A 27,594-nucleotide genomic window follows, 5' to 3' on the forward strand; every position below is an offset into this window, starting at 1 on the left:
TTTTTTTATCACCCAGGTGTATGTAAAAGTGTTCTTTTTAAAAAGTTGGGTTTTAAGTAGTTTTTATTTCTACAGAAAGCAAGTGTGACGTCATGATTCACAGCTTTGTATGTGAACCGCTGTGCTCGTGAAAATTGCTACTACACACACTCTGGCTCTGCATGAGGTCACCAGGAGTGGGAGGAAGGAGCTGTTTTTTTTCATTTAAAAATCACCAATAAAAGCTTCTACACACAACCAGACAGCACAAATATGATCCAAAATCTGGGACAAATTAACATCGGCAACCAAGTTTCGATGTTTCCCTGACGCTAGCATGTAGCTAAATGTAGCAGTGAAGGCAGTAGCGTGCCTGGAGCAGTCAACCATAAAAAGAAATCCATCACGAGGGGACGTCTGATTGTGGCCGAAGTAGAATAAAAAACATGGGAAACGGAGTATTCAGAATGGTTTGAAGCCTGAGAGTTTTGCCAACAGAGACTTTTACATATGTTTACCTCATTATTTGAAACTTTGGCCACATTTAACATGAACATCCAACATTGTAATATTATGACAAAAAATAAGGAGAGGCGTAATAGGTCCCCTTTGACTACATTGCAAAGAAGTGATGGCACTAAAAAAATGTTTTACTGTGTAAACAAATGTGTATTTTAATCAATTCAGCTAAATACAATCACCTAAGATAAAATCTTACAAGGAAAAACAGTATTATTGGTCAAAACCGAACAAAATTAATCTACAGTTACTTAAATGGTGCTGTAAGGAAGTACTTTATCTGTGATTTGATATCATAAATACTAAAATATGGCTGACTTTAACAACAACAGAGTAAAAAAAGTGTATATTTGAACACACAGACATAATGCCTTAATCACAAACCATATAATTACTGTCCAAATAAGTTACAAAAGAAATACAGTCTGGATCTGTGAATGGCTAAGTGCAGAAATACAACAAGACAGCAGAAAGATGCCTGAAAGTCTTAAGCGCCAACAAACTCGTTTTGTTCTCCAGAGGTAAGTTTATCGTTTGGTTCTTAAGGCAAAGACTGAATTATGACTTGTTAAATACAAAACAGTCTATGATTAAATACGTGTAAAGTTGGTAGAGGAGGTGATGATATTTACTAGCCATCTGTGTCATCCCTACCAACGTGAAACTGTGTTACCTCCTTGGCGATGCGCTCAGCGATGGCTCTGCTGCTGGCGACAATCAGCCTGCGAGACATGAGATCAAACGGTCCACCTGGATGAAAGAGTAAAGAAAAAATAAATAATGCTGTAATAGTTGGTCATATGTTGTTGTTGCAAGACTGTAAACTTAGAACTTGAAATTTGTGATGTGTTAAATGAGCTGATTGCCTCCACAGTTACTGTTCTGATGTGGCCATTTTTCGGTGATGGAAGATCCACATTTCTCTAAAATTTTAATTCCGTTCTGAATCCGTTTGCTGACGAGTAGATTTATTACAACGTCTGTTATTTCTTGACAAAATAAACGTTCACTTTTTTAAATGGCACTGTTTCATTTGCATTTTATATATGATTTGCTTAAAATGTCATTGTAAGCAGGCTCGCATCTAAAAAATCTCTAGGTTTTCACACTGTTAAATCACAGCTGGCCCTGTCAGGATATAGACTTTTGATTGACATTATTGTGTCCCAAAAAAATTAGACATTAGACACAAATCAGACAAAATAGACATTGTTGTCAATTTAGTACCATTTTATACAAAAAAGCAAAAAACGTTTAATCCTGAAGAATATTCAGACATTGGAGTTGGATTGTGAAAAACAATTTCAAAATATCATACATCAATAGGACATATAAATAAAATAAAACCAGCCAACTAAAACAATAAATAAACTGACCACTTGGGTACTGGTAACAAGCATTGCTTTTAAATAAATATTAAACATTTTGTACAGGGTTATAGAGTACAGCTACATCCACAATTAATTTCATTATGGTATCTGCTAAATATTTTCTCGATTAATTGATTTGTCAATAAAATGTCAGAAAATAGTGAAAAATGCCCTTTGTAATTTCCCAGAGTCCAATGTGACGCCTTGAATGGTTTTATTTATCTGACCAACATTCCAAAAATACAACGTTATTCAGTTTGTTATCATAAATGGAAAAGAAAAGCATCGAATTCTCACATTATAGAGGCATGACAACCAGAAGATGTTTGTTTTTTTGCTTAAAAAAAAAACAATGACTACAGTTATTTAATGATCAAAATCAGTTAATTTTCTGTTGATTTACTGATCAACTTATTGTTTTATTGATGCAGCTCTAATAGAGTCATTCCTCAATATTCTGCCAAACCCTGTTGTTCATTCTGGCATCATGTTGGCTAATGGCTATTGTTGATATTTTTATGTAAACAAACACAAATGTGAACACAAGGGCAATATTGGACATACGTTTGATAACTTTTGGGCTAAAAATAATATGAAGCAGGAGTGTGTGATTAATATCCAAGAATCGTGATCCAACTCATTTTAGAATTTGACACTTTGTGTGACAGATTTCAAACATGAGAGTGAATCAGAAAGTTTTCTCCACCACATACATTCACTCCTCCACACATAACTTTTTAATAATATGGAAAAAGGAGTGTGTTGACAGAAATCAAGACTGTGCTTACTTTTATTAGCACTGCAATTGTTAACTGTGCAGACTTGACAAACAGTCTCCTTGGCATCCTAAATCTCACCCTTTATGTCAGTGCCAGTCTTACACAAATGTAACACCAAATTTCTCAAGCCCTGCTGCTTCCTGTTTCAAGTACAAAACCACTAGCAGCTCCCAAACTCTAACTGTTTCATTTGTGAGAAGAAAGAGGGATAAAAACTAATAACAAGAATTAGTTTTAATAAATAATTCATAAATATTAATAACTTCTGGCGTTGAGAGAACAGCAGCCTATTTTCGCATTCTCCTTCAGCAATCCTGCAGTTTTTCCATGAGTCAATCATCCTGCTATGTGTTTCCTTCATTTCACCCAGTGACTCAGTCAGCAGCCTCTGAAAAGTTTAGCAAAACAGCTCAAATCTTCTCGGTGACTCACCTGAAATGTCCATGATAACTCCTCCAGCTTCGGTAACAACCGCAGCTCCTCCAGCCATGTCCCAGCAGTGGATGCCCATGTGGTAGTAAGCATCAGCCGATCCGCACGCCACCAGACACATGTTGACCGCTGCACTGCCCGGGGAGCGGATACTGTGGATGGAAATGGGATGTCTGCTCTGCATTTGACAGCACGGGATACACTGCTAACCTCCGTATGGTTTAGTTCAAGAGTTTTGGCTTGTGCCAAAGTATACTGGGGTATTTAGAAATCCAAAAAGTATCATTTTAAATACTGTCAAAAATACAGATGCTCCTGTTTCTATGGAGCTGCTGTATTGAGCTATGGATGCAGTGCACAGCATACACCACCAGAGGTCAGTCTGTACTGCTGGAACTGGCAGCAGAGCTGTGAAAGATGGTGGCTGACTGTGATGGGGATAACGTTACAGGACTGTAAACAGTCGACCAGAAACAGCATAGTCTGACATCTAACTCAGTGAACTAAGGGTTTATTGCGACAAAAATAGAGTTGGTGATTGCCGAAACAATGAACAAACTATGATGGTTTTGTTTCTGTAGAGCGTGAATGATTTAAAGATAAATTAACAAGGCAATTAAGCTATTTTTAGTTCGGTGAAAGAGAAGAGAAGGTGTACAGTTGAATTATTCTGTTTAATAATTTCCTAACAGATGTAAGAATATTTCCTTTCTTCACATTTTGTGAGTTTATAAGACAAAAAAAGCTAATATAGCTTTTGGAATGTAGCGAATTAGCTGCTTAATCACATCACCCAGGTTTTGTCACCAGCAGCTCGACTTTGTTTTTTTCACTTACACAAATACCGCCAAATTCCACGTACCCCACTGAAATGTCAGGAAGTTATGAAGATATGAAAAAAAGAGATACTGCCCAAGCCTAGTGTGTATGTAAGTTATAATCCTTAATATTTTTTTATCAAATTAAACCGCATCAGTGTTACTATTTATAGATGGTATTTTTACTGCTTTTGGTATTAACCTTCTGTCATTGTCTCTCTAGTTTTAGTAATTTTTAGGGCTGGGCCCGAATATTCAGCTAATCAGATGTTTACTAATTGGTTTTCAAGTTCGGGATTCAGATATTCGTGTTTTGTTTTCTTGCAATTGACGAATGCCATTTCATCTTAAATCTGATATTTGTTAGAGTCAGTAAGCTCTGATTTTGTTTGCATAGAGAGGTCGGTGATTTTGAGTTTGTCCAATCAGCACTTATTTTTCTCTCTCTGTTTATCACGATGCTGCTGCGCCTGTCACACACACAGTGACAGGAATGATCATTTAAAGCAACGGTTATTAACAGGTTTATTGACTGAGTCAAGCTCTTTTGGTGTAGGAACGCAAACACGTTAACGACTTTTCTTTGGGGATAAAGAGGGTTTTGTTTTGTAAAGGTTGTAACAAATTGAGATGGAGCAGCCACAGAGAGCTGAAGGCAACACCTCCAACCTCAACTTATATTGTCTTGCTGTTGCATGTTAAATAACCCTAACTGTATGTTACATAAGATCAGATTCTGGTTGTAATTATTTCTGACTAACTTCTTCATCAATACAACATGTTTTTGTTTGGCTGCACTGTAAACAGACACACCAGTTACTCTCCTGTTGTATTTCTGGAGTAATAGGATTGACATGTTGTGCACGAGTGTATATTTACCCGTGCACAGGGATGGTGAGGATGGCCCTGATGTTGGCCAGCATTGTCTTGAAATGCTCAGGATCCTTCTTGAAGCCCATTTCTGTCAGGACCAGAGATTGGCTGATATCTTGAATAAAACACACAAAAATAAACAAAAAATGAACAAATGTCAGCCTGTTTGCTCCTCCAAAATCACAGTTAATAATGAACATCTAGTGTGTCAGATTTCACCATGCTGAGCTGTTAATAATAATAATAATCTGGCTGTGACATTGGCTCCACCTGGTGGATTTATAAAAAACTGCAGCACTGACACCTCATGATTATTATTATTTACCTTCTTGTCCAGACACTTTGATGGGCTCTCCATTGCAGAATGCTCCTTTCCCTTTCCGTGCTGTGTACATTTTATCCTCGATACAGCTGTACACAATCCCAAACTCTATCTGAGAGCGAGAAGCAGCACAGAAAACAGCAGCGATAAATGAGGTGTGGGAGGAGGGCTAAGAATAGAACAAGAGCCATACAAAACGAGAAAACTCCAGCACTACTCATCAGAAATACACTGGGTTATCAGGGCAATTACTATCTTAATGATTCTTATAATTAAGATGTTAATGTTTAAAAAAAAAAAAAAAGATTCACAAGAAATAAAACCTACCTCTTTCTTCACAGTGAAGCCGATTGATACAGACACAAATGGGAACCTGCACAAAAGACATTTACAATGTAAAAACACTCCTTTAATGAACTCCCTTTAGGTTTAAGCTCAGAGGAGTCAATTTCTATTATCAGTTCAGTTTCATCTACGTCGTCTAATTATCCCTGACAGAGAGGACACCCCAAGAGAGACCTAATTAAAAGATAAAAATAGATAAGGAGCGACAAAGACAAAACAAATCCAGTGCCGGATCAGGCTTCTTAATGCTTTATGCTGTATTAAAGTGCATGTAGTACCTGTGAACAAAGTTGGTGGTGCCATCAATCGGGTCGATGATCCACGTGGGATTGTCGGTGAGAACACTGGGAGCACCTGCTGCGACTGACTCCTCACCTATGAAGCTTCAAAATCAGAAAAAAAAAACCACAATATAAACATTTTTTCCTGCATTTTTAACCTGAGGTGTAAAAGTAATGCTACTATTGCACTTGATACTGTGTACCTGCTAAGTTTACTTTCATTTTTCTAAGAGGGTTTACATTATGTGCTATGAGGTAAAGTTTCCCTTGTAGATACCACTTAGGTCATGTTTGAAGTATTTTAACTTCAATTTCAGGCAGTTTTAAAATCCTGACGTAAGTTCTATTATTATACCAGATGGATATTTAACAGGCTGTTTCCACTATTTTCAGAATTTAATTAAAGTCCCCCTCCAGACATGTTTTAAATTACGGACCGGGTTTCCACACATTTTAATGAACACAAATTCAAAATCAATAATAAGAAATGTTATTTCTTACCACACTTGCAACTTTTTTTTTATCAGATTCAAACTATATTTAAACATTTTACAAATTCCATGAATTTGTAAGACCTGGAAAATGTGATTGTGAAATTCCACGACTTTTCAAGATTTTCATTTCTGTGGAACCCTGTAATATTTTGTTTAACATGTTTTACAGCATAAATGTTTTAAAAACCTCTGAAAAGCCGGCAGCAGATCTACTGTTTACCCTCACTGAGAAATCCTGGATCCCGCCCGCCACCTCTGCTTGCGGTAGGTTCCGCTTTCAGCCCTCCACTTACCACTACCTACTTTTGGTCCAACAAAAATAAATATTTCAACAAATATATAAAGTCTTAAGTACACCCTCAACAGATTGTATTTCAGGTTGTGTAGAGAAGGTTACAGCATTAAGATCTTCATACTTAAAGTTAACTGGATAAATTAAATATTTAAAAATCAAATGTATTACAACGTATAGATTTTTGATGTCTAATCATTTGTGTTTGTTTATTTTGCAACTCAGTACAGTACAGTACAGTACAGTACTCAGCCAGGATTATACATATTACAAGCAAAATAAATTCTGTTAAAATGCAGCATTAAGTACAATGAAGCTGTTAAAAATTAAAAATTGCATGAAAATAAGGACCAAACTTGAGAGACTTTGTAAATTTTCACTGTCACATGTCCTGCAGTACTTTGAAGCAGTTCACACACCATCTCTCATGTGTCTCGTCAAATACCTGTGAGTCGGGTACTTTTCCTTGATGGAGGATATAATGAGCTGTTCCACTTTCTGGTCCGTCTCGGTCACCAGGTCAACTGGTGAGCTCTTCTGCATGACGGCGATGTCCTTCTGAAGAGCCTCGCGGATCATCTGGCAGAAAGACAACGATGACAAACTCAGCGAGGGATTTTTTGGATGACTGGCTACAGCTGCTGCTTTAATTAAGCCTAACGTGTTGTATGTTATGGTTATATGCAATGATGGGTCAGAAATGATCAGGTGCAAGCTCTGAAGTCTTTACTGTATTTTAATTAGAGCTGCAATGGTTCGTCAATCTATTAGTCTACTGACAGAAGAATAATCGCCAACTTTTAATAATTGATATTTGATAAAATATCAGAAAATGTTGTTTTCACGCTCTCTAATAGATTTCCTGCATTTCTCTGTTTTATGTTTTTTTACACTGAGTTTTTCAGTGATTAAACAAGACATTTAAAGACATATCCTCAGACTTTGAGAAACTGGGGAGGAAATTTTTGATTATTTTCTGACATTCTAAAGCACAAACGATTAATCTGACAAACAATTAACAGATTAAATTGACTGAAAACGCAGCCAATTGTTCCTTTAAACATATTTTATTTTAAAAAAATGAGAAACTTTCTTGTGGAATCATATCCACTTTGTGCAAACAACCAGCAGGTAGATAAGATTACGCTTCAAACCACAGATGTGAATGTAAGTATCAATATAATATAGCTAAATGACATTTTAACTTTACTTCATGACAACATAAAAAACATACTGTAAAACCTGAGTTTTGTTTTAAGAAATGCTTTCTCTTTGCAGCAACAAAAAGTCTTTTTCACTGCATGTGATAATGTCTCATCTCAAGTTTTCTTTTATGTATCTCCCCCTACAGTAAACTGTACCACTTATTCTGAAACAGCTATATTCTACATATTATTTTTCTGTTACGGTATTTTTTTAAGTATTTATGTCACATTTTTATTGTGATTCTTTGATTCTATATCTGAGTGTTGCAGTACTTTGCCCTTTTGTTATTCCTCTTAATATGTTTATTGTATGTTTAATGTATGCACCGATCCTAGTCAGTGAAAACTTGTGGAGAAATCTTTTTCTCATCATGACGTACCTGCAGGTTATTACTGCTGTGATATAATTAACAGTGAATGCAAAACTTAGTTATTACTGTACTACACAAAATAACGTAATTTCCAGACCAATGCATTGAAAAGAGCAGTGAAATTGCTATTTTTGCTCACCTGTCCAGCCTTTCTGGTGACCTCCAAACAATAGTCCATACACTCTTGCCAAGGATCACTCATGTTGATTATGGATGAGGAGCAAACGTAATACTCCCAGATAGTTACAGATTAACTTCCTGTTGGTGGAAGATGCGACACTGAAGGTTTTGTTCACAATCAAACAAGCAGTATCATGCAAAACCACGAGCTGGAAAAACGGATAAATCAACCAGTAAATCTATTCGACAACAAGGTAGATGTTGTCAGTTAATTTTAGCAGAATTAGCTCTCTATGCTAGTTAGCTTTCAATAAACTGACGTCGAGTATTATGACAAAAGTTACGGCTACAAATACAAAATTAAGTAGCCGGTTATCGATGTACTGACACCAAATTTACGTTGCAATACACTACAGTTTGAGTTTGAATGAGTCAATGATAACTCAACCCACCTCCAGCTTCAGGCAGACCGACCTGTCAGTTTTGACTTTTAGCTAGCTTTACAGGGGGTGGGACTAGAAGCAACGCTCACTCTCATTGGTCAAAAAATGCCGGTGGCTGTAAAATCGTTGTTCTCATTGGCTGAAAGAATGTCATTTATCCGTACAGGAAACCAATAACCAACTTCCTGATAATGCATCCATGAGTGTCAGAGGAAAATGCAATAGATTATTTTTTGTGTGTGAGTTTTTATATTACGTATATTTTATATATTATGCAGTACCTAAAGTACCTAAGTCATATTTGAGTATATATAGTGTAGATATCAAACCAGAGAATGACTTTGATAAATTAAAAAGTCTTAAATTATAAATTTATTATACTTAGATATCAAATGTCATCCCATAATATTAAATGTGGGAAGTACTAAAAATAAAAGCACAAGTACAGTAAATGCTGTGAGTAAAAAAAAGAAGCAACCAGAATTTTTAGAATGAACACGTTTATTCTTAACATTTATGTCACGTTATTATTTATTTATTTATTTATTAACTGGATTTTAATTTTTTATTTTAATCTTTTTTTTTTTTGCTGTTGATTTTTTTTTTTTAAATTCACTCTGGTACTGTATTTACCCATAAACTATTAGGCTGTATTTATTATACTTAGGATTTTTTTTTTTAATAGTGATGCTAGAGCATAGATAACCCATACTTTACATCAATCTTGTTTGTGTATTTTAAGGTATTTGACAAACGTATCTGTGGTTTTAATTTTAGTTACAAATTTAAAGGAGGGTGCATGTTGTATAAGATGGCATGATAAAAAGAAATGGTATGCCTTAGAAGTTTCTGAAATCCCAACAGATTTAATAAACATGCAAACCCTCTTCACGCCAGAAGGTGGCAGCACAGACACAGTATGTGTTAATGGACAGACTAGAAGTCAAGCATGTGAAAGCTTTTAGACTTCAGGTGTTTTAGTATTGAGTTGGCATTTAAGGATGAGATCCATGTCAGAACTGACCTTTAAAAGCTTAGTATGCAAATTTCTGTAGGAGAAATTACTCATACTAAGATTTGCAAGTAATTTCAGAACAGCAAAGGTACTTTTGTTCATTTTAGTCCGGTAAAATCCCAAAAATTTGCTTATTGTTAGACACACCCATAATTTAGCAGTGGCGGATGAACTGAAAGCAGTACTTCAGTAAAATTACAGATATCTTAACAGAAAATGATTTTGGTAGAAAGTAAAGCCACCTATTAGAAGAATTTTGCTTGAGAAAACATCTTAAAATGTATAATATTTAGCATACTTAAATATATTTAATAACATAGAATTACTTTTGATACTTAAGTATTGAAAGTATCTATCTATCTAAATGACACATTCTTAAATAAACATACTTTATTATTGGTTTTTTAATATTGGTATAATGTAAAAGAGCAAATGTTTGTAGTATCTTAACAGAAAAAGACAGTGACAGTATCATGACACTTGGGACCTCTCTAATCACTTACATTACTTCATGTACGTCTTTGGAAAATAATAATTACTTTGAAACTTGTTTTACAACCACAAAGCAGTAAAAAGTAGCACAAAGGGAAGTAGTGTTAGGGCTGTTGACCTTCCTTTTATTTGTGTTCTAGATTTTTTTAAACTTTCCCTAATGACAAGATGTAAGTTCTACCTCCAAGGCCCAAATATACATGTACTGTATTATACTGATGCGATTAGGCTTTTTATAGCAATGTTTCCCAAAGGCTTATATGCATACATTTCAGTTTTTGTCAGTGGGGCAAAATGTATGAAAAGAGTGCTTTCAGCTCTGAATCATACTTTGGCTTCCTTTTCTTGGAGGCTATATTCGGTTTTTAACCTCATGAAGATGTTCTGTCCGTCTGTGCAGAGCATGATTTAAGCAATTAGTTTTAAAAACACAAAGGCACTATCTCATCCAAATATTTAAACTCAACGGCCTTTATCTCACTGAGAGAGGGCAGAAATTTTAAATAACCATGAGCATTTAATGAGCAGTCTGGCAACAGCTAGGCATATGTTTAAACTAATTCCTCCAACCTAAAACAACGTTCCTTATATATTTTAAGACAAGACAGTATAATGATGATCACAACAGATCACAGTTTAGGAGCAATTTTCCGTTCATGTGATGACAAACATAACATGAAACTATCTAAGGTTCAAAATATTGAAAAAAAAATAAGACGTTTTAAATTAAAGCTATGGAAGAATGTCAGTAGAAAAAAGAAAAAGCTAAGCAGAAACTATAATTATCATAATTACAGATTTAAAATGATGTTACAGAAATATTATATTTTTAAGCACTCTTTTAGGTCATATCCTTACTTTTTTAGGTTTCAAAGGGTTAACTAAAAGTATCAATAGTACAGTGTACACATACTCTGTTAAAAGTGAAAGTCGTACATTTTACTCATGCATAGAAGTATTAACATAAAAAAAATAAAGTTAAAGTATTCATTACACAGAATAGTCCATTTCAAAATTAAACACATCATATTATTAGATAGAATTGATGCATTAATGTGTTTTCAAGCTGGTGAAGGTGGATGTCATTTCAATTTACATTTTGTATTCATAAAAAGTAACTAAAGTTGTCAAATAAATGTAGCACGCTATGAAGTATACATGATCCTCTGAGTTGTAGTGAAGTAGAAGTACAAAGGAGCATTGCATGGAAATAAGTAAAGTACAGGTCGCTCAAGTTTTTAGCACTTGAGCTAATGTCTTGACAATTCACCACTGGTTTAGACAGTTAATTGCACAATCCTCTTTGGCAAATCTGTGGTATTTTGAAAACAGTAGGCGTTGAAGATTAAATGTATCCTTTCATTATTTTCTTTCGTCACACCCTGATAAGCAGCTCCACAGTTGAGACTCTGTGAGGCTGCGCTTAAAGGCACAGTGGAGCTTCAAACTAAGTCTACATACTAACGTGCTGATGTTTTGTAATGTTTGCTGTCTTATGTGTGTCAGTAGACTAACCCATCATTGATGTGTCAGGAAATAAACAACCACTTTTTGCAGTCCTTTTCCCCCAGCTGGAAAGACAGCAATGGGTCACTTAAAATACCTGTGTTTGGGGGCTGCAAGCTGCTAAAAGAGGCACTGGGGGCTTAAAAAACACCCACATTTGGGAGCATCAAAGCAGCAGGAGACACAGCATTAACTTGCTAAAAGCACACACGCTTAGGGGCTTAAAAGCCACAGGATTCACAGTGATGGATCTCTAAAAAACACACCTGTTTGGAGTCTGAAAACAGCTGGAATAAAGCCAAGAGTCACAAAAACATCCATGCTATGGGGGCTTTTGGGGGAGTTAAATTTATTATTTTTATTTATTTAACCTTTATTCGATTGGTCCCATTGAAATTAGGATTCTCTTTTTCAAGGGAGACCTGGCCAAGACAGTCAGCAGTAAAAACACAAAACTGCAGACAGAGACACAAGGGGAGACAAAAGACAATTCACAAGCACTAAAATTCACATTAAAAAAGAATTATGAGTCAAAAGATAACTTTCTGGGAGTCAGTTCTGCAACCTGGCAGGCGAAAAACACCAAGATCCTATAGGATCTGCCTCTAAGTCTTTGATTTTAGATTTAAAAACATTTAATGACACCAGCTCCTTGAATTATTCTGCAACAAATTCCAGGCTGAGGGTGCAGAATACCTAAAAGCCCTTTTCCAAATATCTGTCCAAGCGTTTGGGACAGAGAGCATAAAGAGGTCCTGAGAACACAACAAAACCTCTCTGGTACGGTACTCATACTAAGTGGATTGAGAAACAGCCAAGGGTGGCTAAAAAACACAACTGAGGGCTGAAAACTCACTGGAAACACAGCAATGACTTGCTCAGTTTTGTTGTTTGTTGGGCTCGGACAGTGGTCTGCAGTTTAGCAGGCGATGTCTATGTGTCACGCCAGCCACTATCTCCTCCAGCCTCTGATGACAACTACACACTACGCCAATTTAGGAATGAAATGATACGTACCAATGTTATATATTCATAGTTTGCAGAAACGTACAATTTCAACATATTCTTTTGGCGGCTGCCTAAGTTTTAGCCTAACAAATGCAACCACGTAGTTCCTAAGATTTTAATCGCTGCAGCAGATGCACAAATGAAGTAAGGTAATAATAAGAATGAATGCATGCATGCTTTAAAAGTATCACAATGGAGTAATTCTTAGTACTGAAGCATTGCAAATAGAGGTACAACCTCAAAAGTATATGTGTTATTGCTGTTATTGTTATTATTGTTGCTAACCTATATGAACGATATTGTGTTCTCACAGTTTCTCACAGTCTCACAGTTTTTCCAGTAAAACCTAAATGCAAAATTTCAGTTAATGTTTTTAACAAATACTGCAGTCTCATTGTGGGACATATTGTACAAATTGCCCTCTGAATCAACTTCATTTCGTAACTCAGTGTTGAAAACAACAACATATAGGTTATTTCCCTCTCTGCAGCCTGCATCATGTCACAGAGAACAGCCAGCACTTTGTGTGGCAAGATTTTTTTTGGTACCATAATGGGAGTCATGTGAATCGACTCTTTGCGACAGGAGGCTGAAAAAAAGCACGCCTTGTATCTGTACAGGACGCCTCTGTGGGCTGGTAAGGAGTTTGACGACATATAAGAAGAGTCTCTTGGGTATGTCAGCCATTAGTCCAGAGAGGAACGACATCACACCAAAACGGGACTCAATTTGTGCAGAAATCTGAGCAAAAACATCACAATCTAGAGACCATTTGTTACACTTTAACCTTCTGCATGGAATAAAAGGTGAGCATTTCCTTCTACATTTTCTAATTCATTTGCAAAAGCAGGCACCTGTTTATTCACACGATATTTTAGGATTTCATGTGCCAGCCAGTGTGATTTAAATCAAAAAATGTTTGTGTATCTCTTTGATACGCAGAGAGGTTCAGTGTTTTCTAAAGGTCACCCGTCATTAGGTGTTTAAATTTCCTGAAGGGCATTTGAAGAGCTGCCAGGTTTGACAGCCAAAAAGAAACACATTTTGTTCATGCCATAAAGAAATTAAATTCCACTCAATCACGCACCTTGTGAGTTCCCAGAAAAGTACCTGCTGGCCTGGAGTGAACTCCAAAACTGACAGAAAATGTTTTGTTGTTGACCTACAGTAAGGCGTGTACAAACAACTATGAGCTCCCCTAAAACATCTGCGTCCTTTGTACTGATCAGCATGACATTGTGTGAGTAACTTGACCACATTTCTGTATTTTGATGAGTCCCTCCCAAATGTGATAGATAATGTATTCTTTCTTTGTGTCCATTTTCAAAGGGTTTATTATGTTCCTGCGCTGCCGCGGTCAACTGCGAGCACATCTGGGGACTACCCCAAACATTAAAGACATTGTGGTTGGAAGGTGCTACAGTTACATCACACTGGTTAAACCCAGCTTCAGGTGACGTATTGTATCGTTTTTACTCGGTTAAAGCATGTACAGTCTTGTGGCACTTCATGACCTTTAACACCAGAGAGTTGAGCTGAAAGATTTCCTCCCAAAGTAGAAGAATTTTGGTAGACGCCAAACAATTGACCAGAGCAGCACAAAAACACACATGAAAGGCAGAAACTTGTTTGATGTGAAGTTCAAAGGCTTGTTTTTCTGTGCTTCTGTGGAAAGACAGAAACTGTGTCAGTGATCATTCATTTGGACCAAAGGCATGTAGTGATACGCCTTTATTTGTTTGAATGGCTTGATTAAGAGTTAGTTTCAGTAGTATTTACTCACAGTGGTAATTATATCCAATATCTCCCTCAACATTCATGCATCAGAAATGTTAGAAATGTTATAGTAAAAAAAAATTACTAGAAAATTACCTATAACATAAGGTAATAATAATAATAATAATAATAATAATAATAATAATAATAATAATAATAATTATTATTATTATTATTATTATTATTATTATTATTATTATTATTATTGTTATTGTTATTGTTATTGTTATTATTATTATTGTTATTGTTATTATCATCATCATAATCAAATTATTTATTTATAATATACATAAATAATTTAAAAAATAAAAACAAACAATAAAATGATCTGAGAGGGGCATAAAATAAAAGAAAATATGTAAGTTTTTTTCCTGTAACACACACACACACACACACACACACACACACACACACTATATAAATTAATTGCCCATTTTTACTAGTGTTTCTAATAATTGCATGTGATTGATTAAGTGTTACTGTTTATCAATTATCAAAAAAACTACAGGTACTACAATTTTCTCTCAATACACTAACATTGGTTGACTGATTGTAGGTACGACTGTGAGGAGATCTGGAGACAGTTTGAGGAGGTGGTTGTCCGTCAGTCCTCCTGTAATGTGACAGTGGAGGATTATTATCACATGTTTTCTGCCATGCCACAAACCTGGCCCTGTGATTCGGTGAGGACGGACTCCAGAATTAGATACAAATTCATAATTATTCATCAGATGGGAAATCTTTTGATTTAAGCTGCTTTATGTTTACCTTCTGATTAGTTACTCTTCTGGAGTAAAACCAGGACACTGATGCACAGCTATGCAGCTGTTTTCCGTCACTTCTGGACGCTGGAGGATACGCTGGTTGGCTACATGTTCAATGACCTTATTTGGTGTGGACAAGAGGAAGACTCCGGTAGGTCTTTTCTAGTTTAACAAGACAGACGACTGAAATGTACATGCTTGCACTAGTTGAGGTCTCATTTATGTATAATCTGTGTGCAGCTTCACCAAAGATATTCAAAAACACCCACAAGAAAACAAGCAAGATTAGAAATTAACTCTGTCAATAGCAAAACAACTATGTTCTTCCTTTGAGTCTAAATAAATTATGTCACAAACCCTCCCATTTATACCTTGAGATGTTAAAGAAATCCTGACCTTCGGGTTAAGGAACGCTGCAGTAACTCAATCATGATATAACATTTACTGTAACTCAGTTTGCTCTTTAGTGACGTGAATTGACGTAGATTTAATTGTATCCCAAAAGGGATACAATTAAATCTACCCGTTTAGATAAAACACATTAAACGATGTAAAACTAATGAAATAAAATCTTAATTTGTTATTAATGAATGAGTTAATTTGTCATTTACTGCTCCTTTGAGATATCAAAGATAAAGCCTACTAAAAGTAACCAATGTGATACATATTTTCTTGCATTTCAAGTTATAATTAACCTCTAAGAGTTCTTTATAACAGCTGAAAGAAAGCAAACTAACTATAAAAAAAATAAAAAAGTTAAAAAAGAGAGACATGGATCAAGAGAGGTTAGGCTCAATAGGCCTGATCAGTAATCCCTCCATGTATCTGCTGGATGTGTAAATAAGACATTTCTTGATGTTTATTTAGCCAAAAATATTTAAATGTGCTATATGTGACTCTGGAGAAAGATAGTTGATTGTTGAGTCTCAATCCCAGGTTGTCAAATAATGACATTTTCGGTTGGTAGTTGGAGCAAACCACTAGAGTTACATACAGCACCTCTAAGGCATGCTTTATTTGTAAATAATATATATACAAAATTACCCAAAATACATCAATTTCCTTAACCATTTTTTTTAAATCTTCACAACAAAAAGTGCATTCACTTACAAACTCATTTTGATTTCATTTCTCTCTTTTTACAATAAAAAAAAAGTACAACAGATGAAAACATCATCGCTCAGGCAGCTGCAGCTGATCACCAAAATGTTTTTGTGTGCCCTGAGGGTATTTTAGTTGTTATTGTAGTGATGTCTTTACATGTCAGGACAACCTAAACTTGTTCTTCTCACTATTCAGTCGTGTTTCATAAAATAATATCAAGGTGGTGACGTTTCTTTTAACTGATAGCTGTGAATTTGACACACAGGTTTTGATTTCAGTTCTTGTCCGGAGTGGTCGGCATGCAGGAATCATCCGGTGTATTCCTTATGGAGGCAAGCCTCAAAAAACGTGAGTTTAATGTCCAACACACACAGCTGCATTGTTTATCTTCCATTATGCAACAAACTGCTCCAAGAACAGCAGTGGAATGACTGCTCTCATGCGACTTTCTTCTCACATTTTTTAGTTTGCGGAAATGGCATGTGGCAACATCACTGTCTTACTGAACGGGTCTATTACCAACGCCTTCAACAGGAAAAGGTACAAAGAGCATAATAAAATAATTTAGCAGTGGTGTTGCTTGAGTATGTGTAAATTTAATCCCCCTTTTCGTATCTCACAGCATGTTTGGAAGTGTTGAACTGGACAGTTTGAACCCACGCAGAGTGAACTATGTCAACATAAAGGTGGTGACCAATCTGGAGGGACCTTTAATGTGAGGGTTAAAAAAACAACAGTTTCTTTGCATTATAGTAAAATATTACTGTCACATAAAACAGTATTGATTTCAATGAGTCACACTTGAATAGTTTTTTTTTAAGTTGCAACTAATGATTTAGTTGTCACTTCATGCCAATGTTTTATAAATCAGTTACAAGAAGTGAAGCAAGCCTGTCTCCAGAATAAATGCAATATACATTTCTGCAATTTATGGATAAATTGCATTTGTTTTGTTTTTTTAGTGGATACACTGAACTGGCTTTTGGTGGCTCAATCCCAGCTGGATATGCAGAGATGTCTCTGTAAAAAACAAAAACAAAAAAACGAACATGTACAACAACAAGAACTCTGCAGTGAAACAGAAAGGGAAAACAGAGGGGTGTTTGCTGCTCAGCAATCTAAGATTCGTTCTTATCAATCAGCAATAAAGCCAGTATTAGCAATTGATATTTCCATCATTTACAGCTTTATAAAAGTTGATTTATCAATAGGTGGTAAACAGGTATATTTACATATCATGGCTCTTGTTTTCCTGCCTCTACAGAGAATCATGTAGTGAAGGATCCATTGTGGATCTGATCCAGATCCTCCAGTCCAGAGGTTTCCACTGGACTTGCACAGACAATGACCAGTACGTGAACTCAACAATGCCTTCAATTTAAATTATTATTAATTTAAAATACCTTATTTGTTGAGCCCTCGGACACATAGAAATGTTTTCTGATCTGATTTATATAGATGGAGAAACAGATGGATAAAGTGTGATACAGATGTTGTTCTTGGTTCAATAACTGAACTTCCTGATTGACGCACCCTGGAGTAACCAATATAATATTTGTCCACAGGACCCTGATGATCCTTCAGTGCATCCAGAACCCCAAAGAGACATCCTGCCAAACATGTGCAAGCAAGCTTCTCACACAGAAAGAGCCTCAAGTTTAACGAAATCCTCCACAGATTCAGTATTTATTCTAATATTGTTGTTTAAAGTTGAATAAAATAAACACGCTGCTCAGAAGCTTTCCTTAATTGATTGTTAATTGAGTGTTTTCTTAATACGCCGTACTTTATACTGATGTCATTTCATTAGCAGATTAGAGCAGAAAGCCTTGCAGAGAATTTACTGGTTTCTGAAGCCAGTTGCTCCTGCTTCACTGCCGACTGGATCGTATTAATTTATTCGACATTTCAGGGGTGAAATGTAACCTGATGTGCCAGATGGTTTGCTGCACAGAACCATCTGAAAGGCCATCCATGGAAACTGTTTGGAAATGGGCAGACACTTATAAAAGATACTTGGCAGTTGGGTGAAGCCTTAAGTGCCGTTCTTTGCTCTTATTTCAATCAAGAAATACTCTCCAGTTCTGATATATTTGATGCTATTGCAGCATCGACAATTACCCATTTAGGAGCCACCAAAGTTTTGAACGACCAGTCACCTCTCTGTGTTGTCACACAGGTTGGCACGTTGAATGGAGCAAAGGTGAGCATAATCAGGTTGCAGGTAAGTAGGGACAGTTATCAGTTCATAGGTTGAGCAGAGTTCGTAGAGAGACTGGGGTCAGCTCACGTTCACAGGCAGAGAGGACTGTGACAGTTGAGTTAGGTTCACACAGGTTATTGACGCCTATACTGTCGGGTACATAACATGTATCAAAAGTGTCAGTAAATTATCAAACTAAATGTTAAATTAGGGAAAATGGGCATATGTTACGAAAGCATATTTTTCCAGGCGCCACAATTAGATCATATTTCATGGTATTTAATAGCAAACTAGCTCACATTCATTTGAGATCTCACATGATCTCATAATTTCCTGAAAGTTCAGGTGCCGTGCAAGTTAATGTGAAAGGCACCACTTAGGTAAATATTAGCCAACATAATAATGGCTTCAAAGTGGATCATTGTTACCTAATATTGAAGCTCTGTCTGTGTCAAAATCTTAATTCTATTTGGCCACTTTTGGTGCATTTTTCTACTTCATCTCTTCTGCTGTCTGTGTTTATGAGATTAAAGGTCACAAGGGAGATATTTAGACTTTGAACTTCTTATGTAATCCAGAAGAGTTGCAGGTATTGATTTAAATGTGCTCAGTTTTTCATGAGAATCAGCCCTCAGGCTCTGACACACCCTCAGACAGCGTGTAACCTGAGCTACCTGCCTTTATAAATGTCACAATAGGTTGTTCCCAGCAGGTTAAAACCAAATTTTTTTAACTTTGTAAATAAAGCCTATTCTTCAACTATAATTATACACATTCCATTATTTATATGTATTTTGTCTTTGTCTAAGTTACTAAATAAATGTGATGAACTAAAAAGTACATTCTTCGCCTTTGAAATCTAGTATTTCAAAATTGCACTTGATTACATAAATAAATCTACTTCCTTACTTCCTAACACTGATATACATGTAATTTATTTATGTTGCAAAAAAATTAGGGTAAGGAAATTAAATTCTAATGCTGTGTCATTGGATCATTGAGACATTTCACATCCTGCAAAACAGAGATGAAGAACCCGTTTACTGCAGCCGTTGATCTTTTAGTCATGTATGTACTAAAAAGTGTGTGACATTTCTCAACATGTTCACAACGGATGGAAATTTCACAACCTTTGAGCCCGCAACCGTGCATGAACTTCACCCTGTTACTGTCACAGCTCCTTGGTTTACTCACATGCCTGAAACAAAAGGTGAGCAAGAGCAGCCAAGTTAAAAAACCACAAAGTAAAGGGAAGGTCAGACATGCAAGTAATCCAAACTAGTTTATGCCTGCACCTTTTGTGCACGGTCTCTGCACACACAGCTGGATTTACCAATAAGTGTAATATACGGTAGTTCAATTACATATGATGGATTTATTGTAGCCTGGTTCCATACTTTCACATGTAAAATATTTGTGCATATCACTTATAAATTTGACTAATTAAGGTGTGACTGATTCTGTATACTGCAATTATATTCCTGCAAGAAACTTCATTTAGACCTTTATCTAGGGAAAAATATTTACAGGAAATATGAATGGCCAGTTAACTTAATATTTAATTTTGAATCTATTATACATTTTATAAATGATATATATTTTTAAATTGTGTGAAGTGTGTGAAATGAACTCAGTATTTATTCATTTAATTACTTATTTCTTTTTTATTTTATTTATTTATCTGGTTGTAATTTTACTGAAGCTCAGCATTTCTAAAATTATATATTCGATTAGAAGCAAATTTTAAGGGAGTTTAATTTAAGTTTTCTTGAAGATATACTCTGCAAGAGTATATTCATCCTTTAATGTTGCAACTGGTAAAGGAGGAGCTAATTTAATAAACTTCTATACTGCTGCTGACTAAACTGACCTGTAAGACATCATGATTTTGTTGATAGTCCTCGTGTTTCACATTAATAATTTGAATCTAAGTAGCCGACACAATATTTCCCTTTGAAATGTAGAAAAGATTTTTTTTTTTTTTTTTTTAAAAGAAACATTCAAATACAGGGACTACAGATTAAAAAAATAGCATTGCTTATATTTATTAGTTTTCAAAATATAAAAAAAAAAAAATACCATGATTTCTTTTTTTTAAAAAAAAAGTATATAAAAAAGGGAGATACTCAATATAAGTAGCTAAATGTAGGCCTGCCTCAAATTTGCAATATACTTGGTCAGTGTGTGGTCCTCGGACCTCAGTTTGGGCCGCTCCACCTCTACAGATATCATTCTTGGAGCAGAGCCTACATGGCCACAAGTCCGCGCACGTGCGCGCGCACATTGAGTGCGCTCCTCCATAAATAGACGCCCGAGCGCGAGACACTACAACAAACAACAGTTTTCCAGCCAAACATCCGCTGAAATTGGGACATTTTTACGGTATTTTAAATGGAGAGAGGAGAGTACCGGCACCAGGAAAAGAAACGGAGGAGACGCTGTCTGATTTTAACTGTCGTCTCTGTGCTGCTGCTCATTATTATCGTCGCTGTTGTTTTGGGACTGACGCTCCGGAAGAACACGGACAAACTGAAGACAACTTTCATGGCAAGGTGTGAGGAGTTCAAGGGGTAAGTGTTTTTATTTCTTTTTAACTGAATATCATGTTTAAAATGAACCCGGCGATGACCTGGGCTTCCTCACACAACTCTGAGACTGAGAATAATTAAATTAGGAATGCAATTTAAGATATGCTAAATATTTGGTGCAAGTATGCAATCAACTGCCAGTTCATTAGGTGCACCTAGTTATAACTAAATGCAGTCTAGTATAACTTTACTTTGTGGACATGTTAGAGGAGGATGTAGTTGATCTGTATTGCATGATAGTAGCAGGTGTTTCTATTATTTTATCCATCCACTTTATATCAGTGCTCTGTAAAAGCAACTGTACCACAAACTACATGCTTCAACATGACAGTACAGTTAAGTCAACACTTAAAACAGTTCAAAAATAGCATTTTTTGCATACAGTTGTATTACTGCATTAGTTTTAGCAGGTGTACCTAATAAATTGTCCTCAGAGTGTATGTAATCCTCAATTTAGGTAATTCAGTTGCAGAAATAAAGATTTCATGACTGTGGGTTAGAGTGTGTGCATGCTTGTTTGCAAGCATTTGTCCAGACATGCACCAATGATTTACATTACTATGACGTAATTGTGGAGGATTGTAATCATATGAAGTGCTATCCGGGAAGACAGAAAGTAAATTTAATGCTTTAGCTGGATTTCAGCCCAAAGGTTTGGTTTAGTCAATGATTACATGATGGGCCTCCATAAGGATATGCTTAAACTTTGTTTCTTTACATTTCACCAACAACCACTTTGATATAGTTAGGAAAAAGATCATGATAAAAAAAAAATGCAAACATGTTAAGTGGCACAAATGCTACTTAAAAGGCACCCACAGGTTGCAGAAAAAATCCCACCTACGTTTGGAAGCACAAACACTGATGGCAATGCAGTTACATGCCACTGAAAAATCCCCATGTTTGTGGCACAAAACCTGCTAGAAATGCAGCTGCGGGTTGCTAAAAAGCACATTTGGTGGCACAAACACCACTGGAAATGCAGCCACAGGTTGTAGCACAAATGCTGATAGAAATTCAGCCAAAGATCACTAAAAAAACCTTGTTTGGTGTCACAAATGCTGCTTCAAATGGTCAATGTGTCACTAAAAGCAACTGGTGTTGTGTGTTGTTGCTGGTCTTGAACAGGTGGCATGCCATCCACCATCCCATTCACCTCTCAGTGACAAAGTTAGCTCATGTACTACGTCAGTTTATATGATATGATAGGTATGAAATGTACAAATGTGACGTATCTGTGGCTTGCAGAAATGTATAATGCCAACACAGAGACTGGGTTGTTCTCACCCATGACACTGCATTCTCAGGTAAAATTGTTTCTCTGTGTTCATGTTTCAAATACTTACTAGTTTGTGAGTAAATATAATAAATAAACTGTAATTTGTACAGTCTGCACCTGCTCCACTTGGTTCTACTTGGTCGTACCCTTCAGCCTTTTCCAGCAGAGTGAAGCTGAGTCACTAAGCAGCACTGTCCTTTATTTTTCAGATATGACTGTGAAAAGGTCTGGGATGCATTTGAACAGGCCTATGTCGGGCGGGACCCGTGTAAAGTTCCCATGGAAGCCTATGACCCTTTTATTGCCGCAGCTGCCTTCAAACCAAAATGCAACAGAGTAAGCAACACAACACTGTCTGTCTGTGCACATAATTCGCTCTTTTACGATGCAAAAACATACATTTCACAACCGTGTTTTTGGGTTAATAAGATGATGTTCTGGAGCAAAACGAAGGATGTGGTCCATGACTTCACTGAGAAGAAAGATTGTTTTGTCACCGTGGAGGACACTCTGTTGGGATCTGTGCTGAATGGTCTAACCTGGTGCGGAAAGGAGGGCAGCACTGGTAAGACTTTTCATGATAACTCCATAAATTATTTTAGTTTATTATATGCAAAACAAATTAAAAGATAAAAAAAGGATTGCAGCAGTCATTTAACTATATGTAAAGTACAGTGTCTGACACCTAAGAGATGTCTTCAGTGATTTGTCGCTACAACATAATTTAAGCAACAACCTTTCATGCCCTGTTGCGACAGGAAAATCTCGTGCCGGTGTCAAATGCCAGAGGTGTTATTTGTGAAGCCCACAGTATCATATTAAAGCCTGTCAAGTCAGGTCAGGCATTTTCAAAGCCCATTTATGAGGCTAAAAGCACCATGCAACTGGTGCAACAGTAACAGCCCAAGAAATATTACCAAAAATCACAGTTCAGGAGCTACCGTCTCTTTGCTAAACAACATTAGTCTCCAGAAAAGGGGAGAAAAGATTCTTCAAAACTCCTGTCTACCTGCAAAACATGTTTTCAGCTTCCTCTCTGCTTTTAAAACTATTTGGACAGACAGAATGTGATGAGGTTGCAAAACTGGAACTTCTTGCTGTGTGCTTAGCATGCAGGAGAACTATGGTGACTGACACAAAAACAGGACTTGACCTATCTAGAGCCAGTGTTTGCTTTTGTCCATTCTGGGCTACTGTACAACCACATGGTGGGCTCCGTGGAAGAGGAACGTCCTCCTTATGTAGATATAAACAGCTTATTCTAAGATAGCAAAAAACACAACATTTCGTATTTTCAGGTGATGAAATATAGTTAATTGGACATTGGACCTTTAACTCCCAATACAGAACTGTTTTTATTATAATCCATATGATATTTTAAATGTTTGTACCACAGCAGTACAAGCTTGTTTCATTCATTTGTTTTTCTTTATTTTATTTTTTTGCATTAAGTTTTTATTGTTTGACCATGTTTATGTTTTGAATCACCTATATTCTGTCTTAATGAGGGCATTTGGTGTTTTAATTGTTTTGAATCTTATACACTGCACTAAAATCCATTAAGTTTTGACTCTGTGTGTGTGTTTCTCTAGAAACATTCACGACCGACTGCCCAGGATGGACAGACTGTGTGAATAACACTGTTCGCTCATTCTGGAACAGAGTCTCAACTGCTGTAAGTCATTGACAAGAATACAGTTGTTTTTTTTGCCAAAAACACGACAGTTGTGGGATCAAGCAGCGGTTAAAAAAACACATATGTGAAGCATAAGGTGAAATCTCCGGGTGCGTAAGTGATTTTGATGGAGAGGAGGAGAGAAAAGGGTCACTCAGCCTGGTTCTTCATCAATGAGGCTTTGTGTCGGTCTCCATGGAGCCACATTGTGCTGCTCTCTCCTGAGCGAGCAGTGGCAGCCCACACATTCAGAAGAGCCTGGTTTGGTTTGTCTGTGTTTTATTCTGCCAAAGAAATGCCAACACATTACGTACTTTTCCACAAATTCACCAAAACAAATGGAAAACACAGATTTAATCCAGTATAAAACACACATGAACATGCATAAACACAAAACAAACCAAAAACAGCATGTAAAACAAGCAGTTAACCACAATAAAAACTCTGAAAATATGTGTGATATGAAGGAAAATCTAATCTCATGTCACCTTAGAGAGTTCAGTGAGTGCAGGGGGACCGTTTTATTCTCTTTCAGCAAGCTGTGCAGCAGCTTCAAGCAGCTATAAGTGGTATTTTTACAATAAAATGTGTCAAATTATGATGTGGAAAACAGTGTGACATAGTTAATGGGGTTGCTAATAAACCAGAAGAAAATTTTAATTTGCAGTTTCTCTCAGCTTTACCAAAACTTTAAAGTGATTTTCAGCTCATCATTTCTTTTCTGCACTGACACTTGATTGAAAAAGTTGTCCACCTGATGTTTGTGTGGATAAGCCAAATTCCAATATTTGCACAATAGTGGATGGAAAAAAAAAATGAATTTGAAATTCCGACTACAGTTGTGTTCATAATCTTTAAGTGCTGCACTCACGTGGCCTAAGGCAATCGGTTGTTGCAAGTTTAAGAATAAAAATGACAGGAATAATATATTTTGATTAAAGAAAATTGAGCCTTACGCTGGCAATGATATGAACATTTAATAGATACAAACTATATCACTATTGTCACCGCTAGTTCTTTGATGTCACTTTGGTGTGTCTGGGTCTGAATATGCATAGTTGTAGTTTTTTTCTAAATTAAAAAAAAAAGATCTGCAGTTGAAATCTAAATTGAATTTCCTTGAAAGTCATCTTGATCTGTGTAGTTTGCAGAGGCTGCCTGTGGTGACGTCACCGCGATGCTAAACGGCTCCATCACCACACCGTTTCATCCTGCAAGGTGAGTTTCTCTGAAGCTCCTTCATGACTTCAGTGAAAAGAAGAGAAGAAGAAAAATCTTTCTAATTCATGCAAACATTTTGACAATGAAAGACGCACTAAAGATGCTGTGTAACTTAGTCACATGATTTTCTTTACTTACTGATAATCACATTCTTCTTAATAGTGGACTCCTTTTAACACATTTAGATCACACCAACAACCACTGATAATAGCCTGATAACAGTCAAACCGACTGTTTTGTCAGACAAACTCCCCAAAAGCCAGAGAAATTCAGTCAACTATTAGTCATTAGTTATTTTTCTGTTTTTGAATAGTCGGTTCAACTCAAGCCCTATAGTAATTACCATATTTGGTCTAGGTGGACTGTGAAAATGTTAACCACTTGCAGTTCTAGCACTGACGCTTGTTAGAAAAAAAAAAGAAAAACTTTTTAACATTGTAGGCTTGTGTTTGGTTTGGTTGGCTAATGTTTCAGATTACAATCTAACCAACAGCAAAACCAGCATCCATATATCACTGTGGATTAGATATATATGGTATAAACAACAATCACATCAGCCTTAAATCATCATACTTCTGCTCTGAGTGATTCGTGTGTGCAGATTTCTTCAGGATATAGTTCTCTGACCAGTTTAAATTAAAATTACATGATTGTAAAAAAAGATGTTGTGCAGCAAGAGAATAATTCCCAGAGATTATCACACATCCTTTAAATAACACTTGAGTTATTTAAGTGTTGTGCTGTGCAGTATACAAACAAGGGGACGCTGAAAGTGCAGTTATAAAGCTTTTTTTAGTAATACAAAAAAAATTACACTGTTGAAAATTATGTACAAGAAATGCATCTAAATCCTGTTCCTTTATTTTAAGTTATATCACATCCTGTATATTATCTTTTTTGATGAATAAATTGTCCTTTTTTTATTTGTGTTGTCAGTATTTTTGCGAGCATCGAGGTGAAGAGGTTCGACCCCGCCAAAGTGAAAAGCCTGAATGTTGTTTTGGTCACACAGAAGAACAATGTGTAAGCTTTTTTCCTCATACACAAGACTCCTGCAACATCAATGTCCATTTTCTGCTTAATTGTTAATGTCTGAATGTTTTGTGCAGTGAAAGTCATGTTTTTTTGCATCCTCTTCAGGACAAACTGCACAAATGCATCTTTAAAGGATTTACAAAGAGAGCTGGATGATGGAATTAAATATGACTGCAAGGAAGTGGCTGAGTAAGTACATGATGTTTGGGTTATCATATGTATGTTTCCTCTCAGTGCGCTGATTGCATGGTATTTGTGTCTTTGTCTGCAGAGAGCAGCTTGAGGAGTGCAGCTCTAATCCAGAGACACCGTGTGGAGCCTGTTGGTGAAGATGCGTGCACCAAATATCAGATGATGCGAGACACAACAATCACCAGCTGTAAAATATATTTTTCCAGAGTTCATTTTCCTGTAAAGTCTTTGTAAATTAAATAATGTGCTATTATTTGGTCTGTTATTTTTGCACCTGTGGGCCAGTTTGACTTTATGTGAAATATTTTTTATATAAATCCCACTGATGCATTTTTACAGTATGACAATGCACCTTTGTATTTTGTCAAAGGTTCTGATTTTGAGGGGGTAGCTTTTTTATCAGGTGTTAAAGAGTTAAGTTGTGGCACAAGTGCTATGTACTGTAGGGTTAAATACCAGTGCTGCTATCTAATCATGTTCAACTGATGATCTCACTCCCACCTGGTGGCAGAAATTGAAATGTTTATAATAAAACGTTTAAATACCAGGCTGTGAAATTGTCTTTGGATTCTAAAGTGTGATGATGATTGCCTGTAAAATCATTATTTATGTGACAAATTTTAAAGAAAAAGATAAAATTTTATAAGAATCATCCAAAAAGTACAGCTGAGCAATATATCAATGATATATCAATGTTTTGATAGATAAGGTCTAAGATTTTGGATATCATAATAGCATAATGTTGTTTTTTTCCCTGTTTTTAAAGGCTGCATTAAATTACAACGCTGTAATTTTCTAAACTTAGCAGACTGTTTAAGCTATTTTCTGACAAACCTTAAATCACTTAGTCATCAAAGTCATGTCACTGATGATTATTTATTGAAAATCTCATTGGGTAAATATTTTGTGAAAGCACCAATAGTCATATTGTCCCAAAACAAACAAACACAAACAAAACAAAACTTAATACAATTAGGTTGAACTTGAGCTACTAAGTGGAATTTTAACCTTACATTATCTTTGTTACATATTATTGTTAAATATTAAACATTTATTGACTAGATAAGACGCTCTCTTTACCACCTGCAGGAAG

At 36.0% G+C, this 27,594-nt stretch overlaps 3 protein-coding genes across 3 annotated transcripts; 2 read left to right on the forward strand and 1 right to left on the reverse strand.

Moving 5' to 3' along the window:
* Positions 1-627: 627 nt before the first annotated feature.
* On the reverse strand, positions 628-8,754 carry LOC121960612 (inositol monophosphatase 1-like). The gene is made up of 9 exons (XM_042510398.2): positions 8,653-8,754; positions 8,220-8,338; positions 6,950-7,083; positions 5,716-5,820; positions 5,420-5,465; positions 5,096-5,204; positions 4,777-4,885; positions 3,080-3,231; positions 628-1,248 (listed from the first exon to the last, which is right to left on the reverse strand). Exons 2-9 carry the CDS (start codon positions 8,280-8,282, stop codon positions 1,130-1,132), a joined length of 837 nt encoding a protein of 278 aa, XP_042366332.2. The 5' UTR covers positions 8,283-8,338; positions 8,653-8,754; the 3' UTR covers positions 628-1,129.
* A 4,447-nt stretch (positions 8,755-13,201) lies between these two features.
* Positions 13,202-18,057, forward strand: LOC121961001 (ADP-ribosyl cyclase/cyclic ADP-ribose hydrolase 1-like). The gene is made up of 10 exons (XM_042510907.2): positions 13,202-13,470; positions 13,833-13,904; positions 13,994-14,117; positions 14,997-15,123; positions 15,220-15,355; positions 16,574-16,656; positions 16,775-16,848; positions 16,931-17,023; positions 17,573-17,659; positions 17,874-18,057. The coding sequence occupies exons 2-10, from the start codon at positions 13,853-13,855 to the stop codon at positions 17,968-17,970; spliced, it is 873 nt and encodes a 290-aa protein (XP_042366841.2). The 5' UTR covers positions 13,202-13,470; positions 13,833-13,852; the 3' UTR covers positions 17,971-18,057.
* A 2,731-nt stretch (positions 18,058-20,788) lies between these two features.
* On the forward strand, positions 20,789-27,048 carry LOC121960727 (ADP-ribosyl cyclase/cyclic ADP-ribose hydrolase 1-like). The gene is made up of 8 exons (XM_042510569.2): positions 20,789-21,081; positions 22,588-22,714; positions 22,808-22,943; positions 23,971-24,053; positions 25,198-25,271; positions 26,211-26,297; positions 26,415-26,498; positions 26,581-27,048. Exons 1-8 carry the CDS (start codon positions 20,903-20,905, stop codon positions 26,636-26,638), a joined length of 828 nt encoding a protein of 275 aa, XP_042366503.2. The 5' UTR covers positions 20,789-20,902; the 3' UTR covers positions 26,639-27,048.
* Positions 27,049-27,594: the final 546 nt, after the last annotated feature.

The sequence above is a fragment of the Plectropomus leopardus genome, chromosome 21, assembly GCF_026936395.1.
Source record: "Plectropomus leopardus strain MGB_pleo_1.0 chromosome 21, ASM2693639v1, whole genome shotgun sequence".
NCBI lineage: Eukaryota > Metazoa > Chordata > Actinopteri > Perciformes > Serranidae > Plectropomus > Plectropomus leopardus.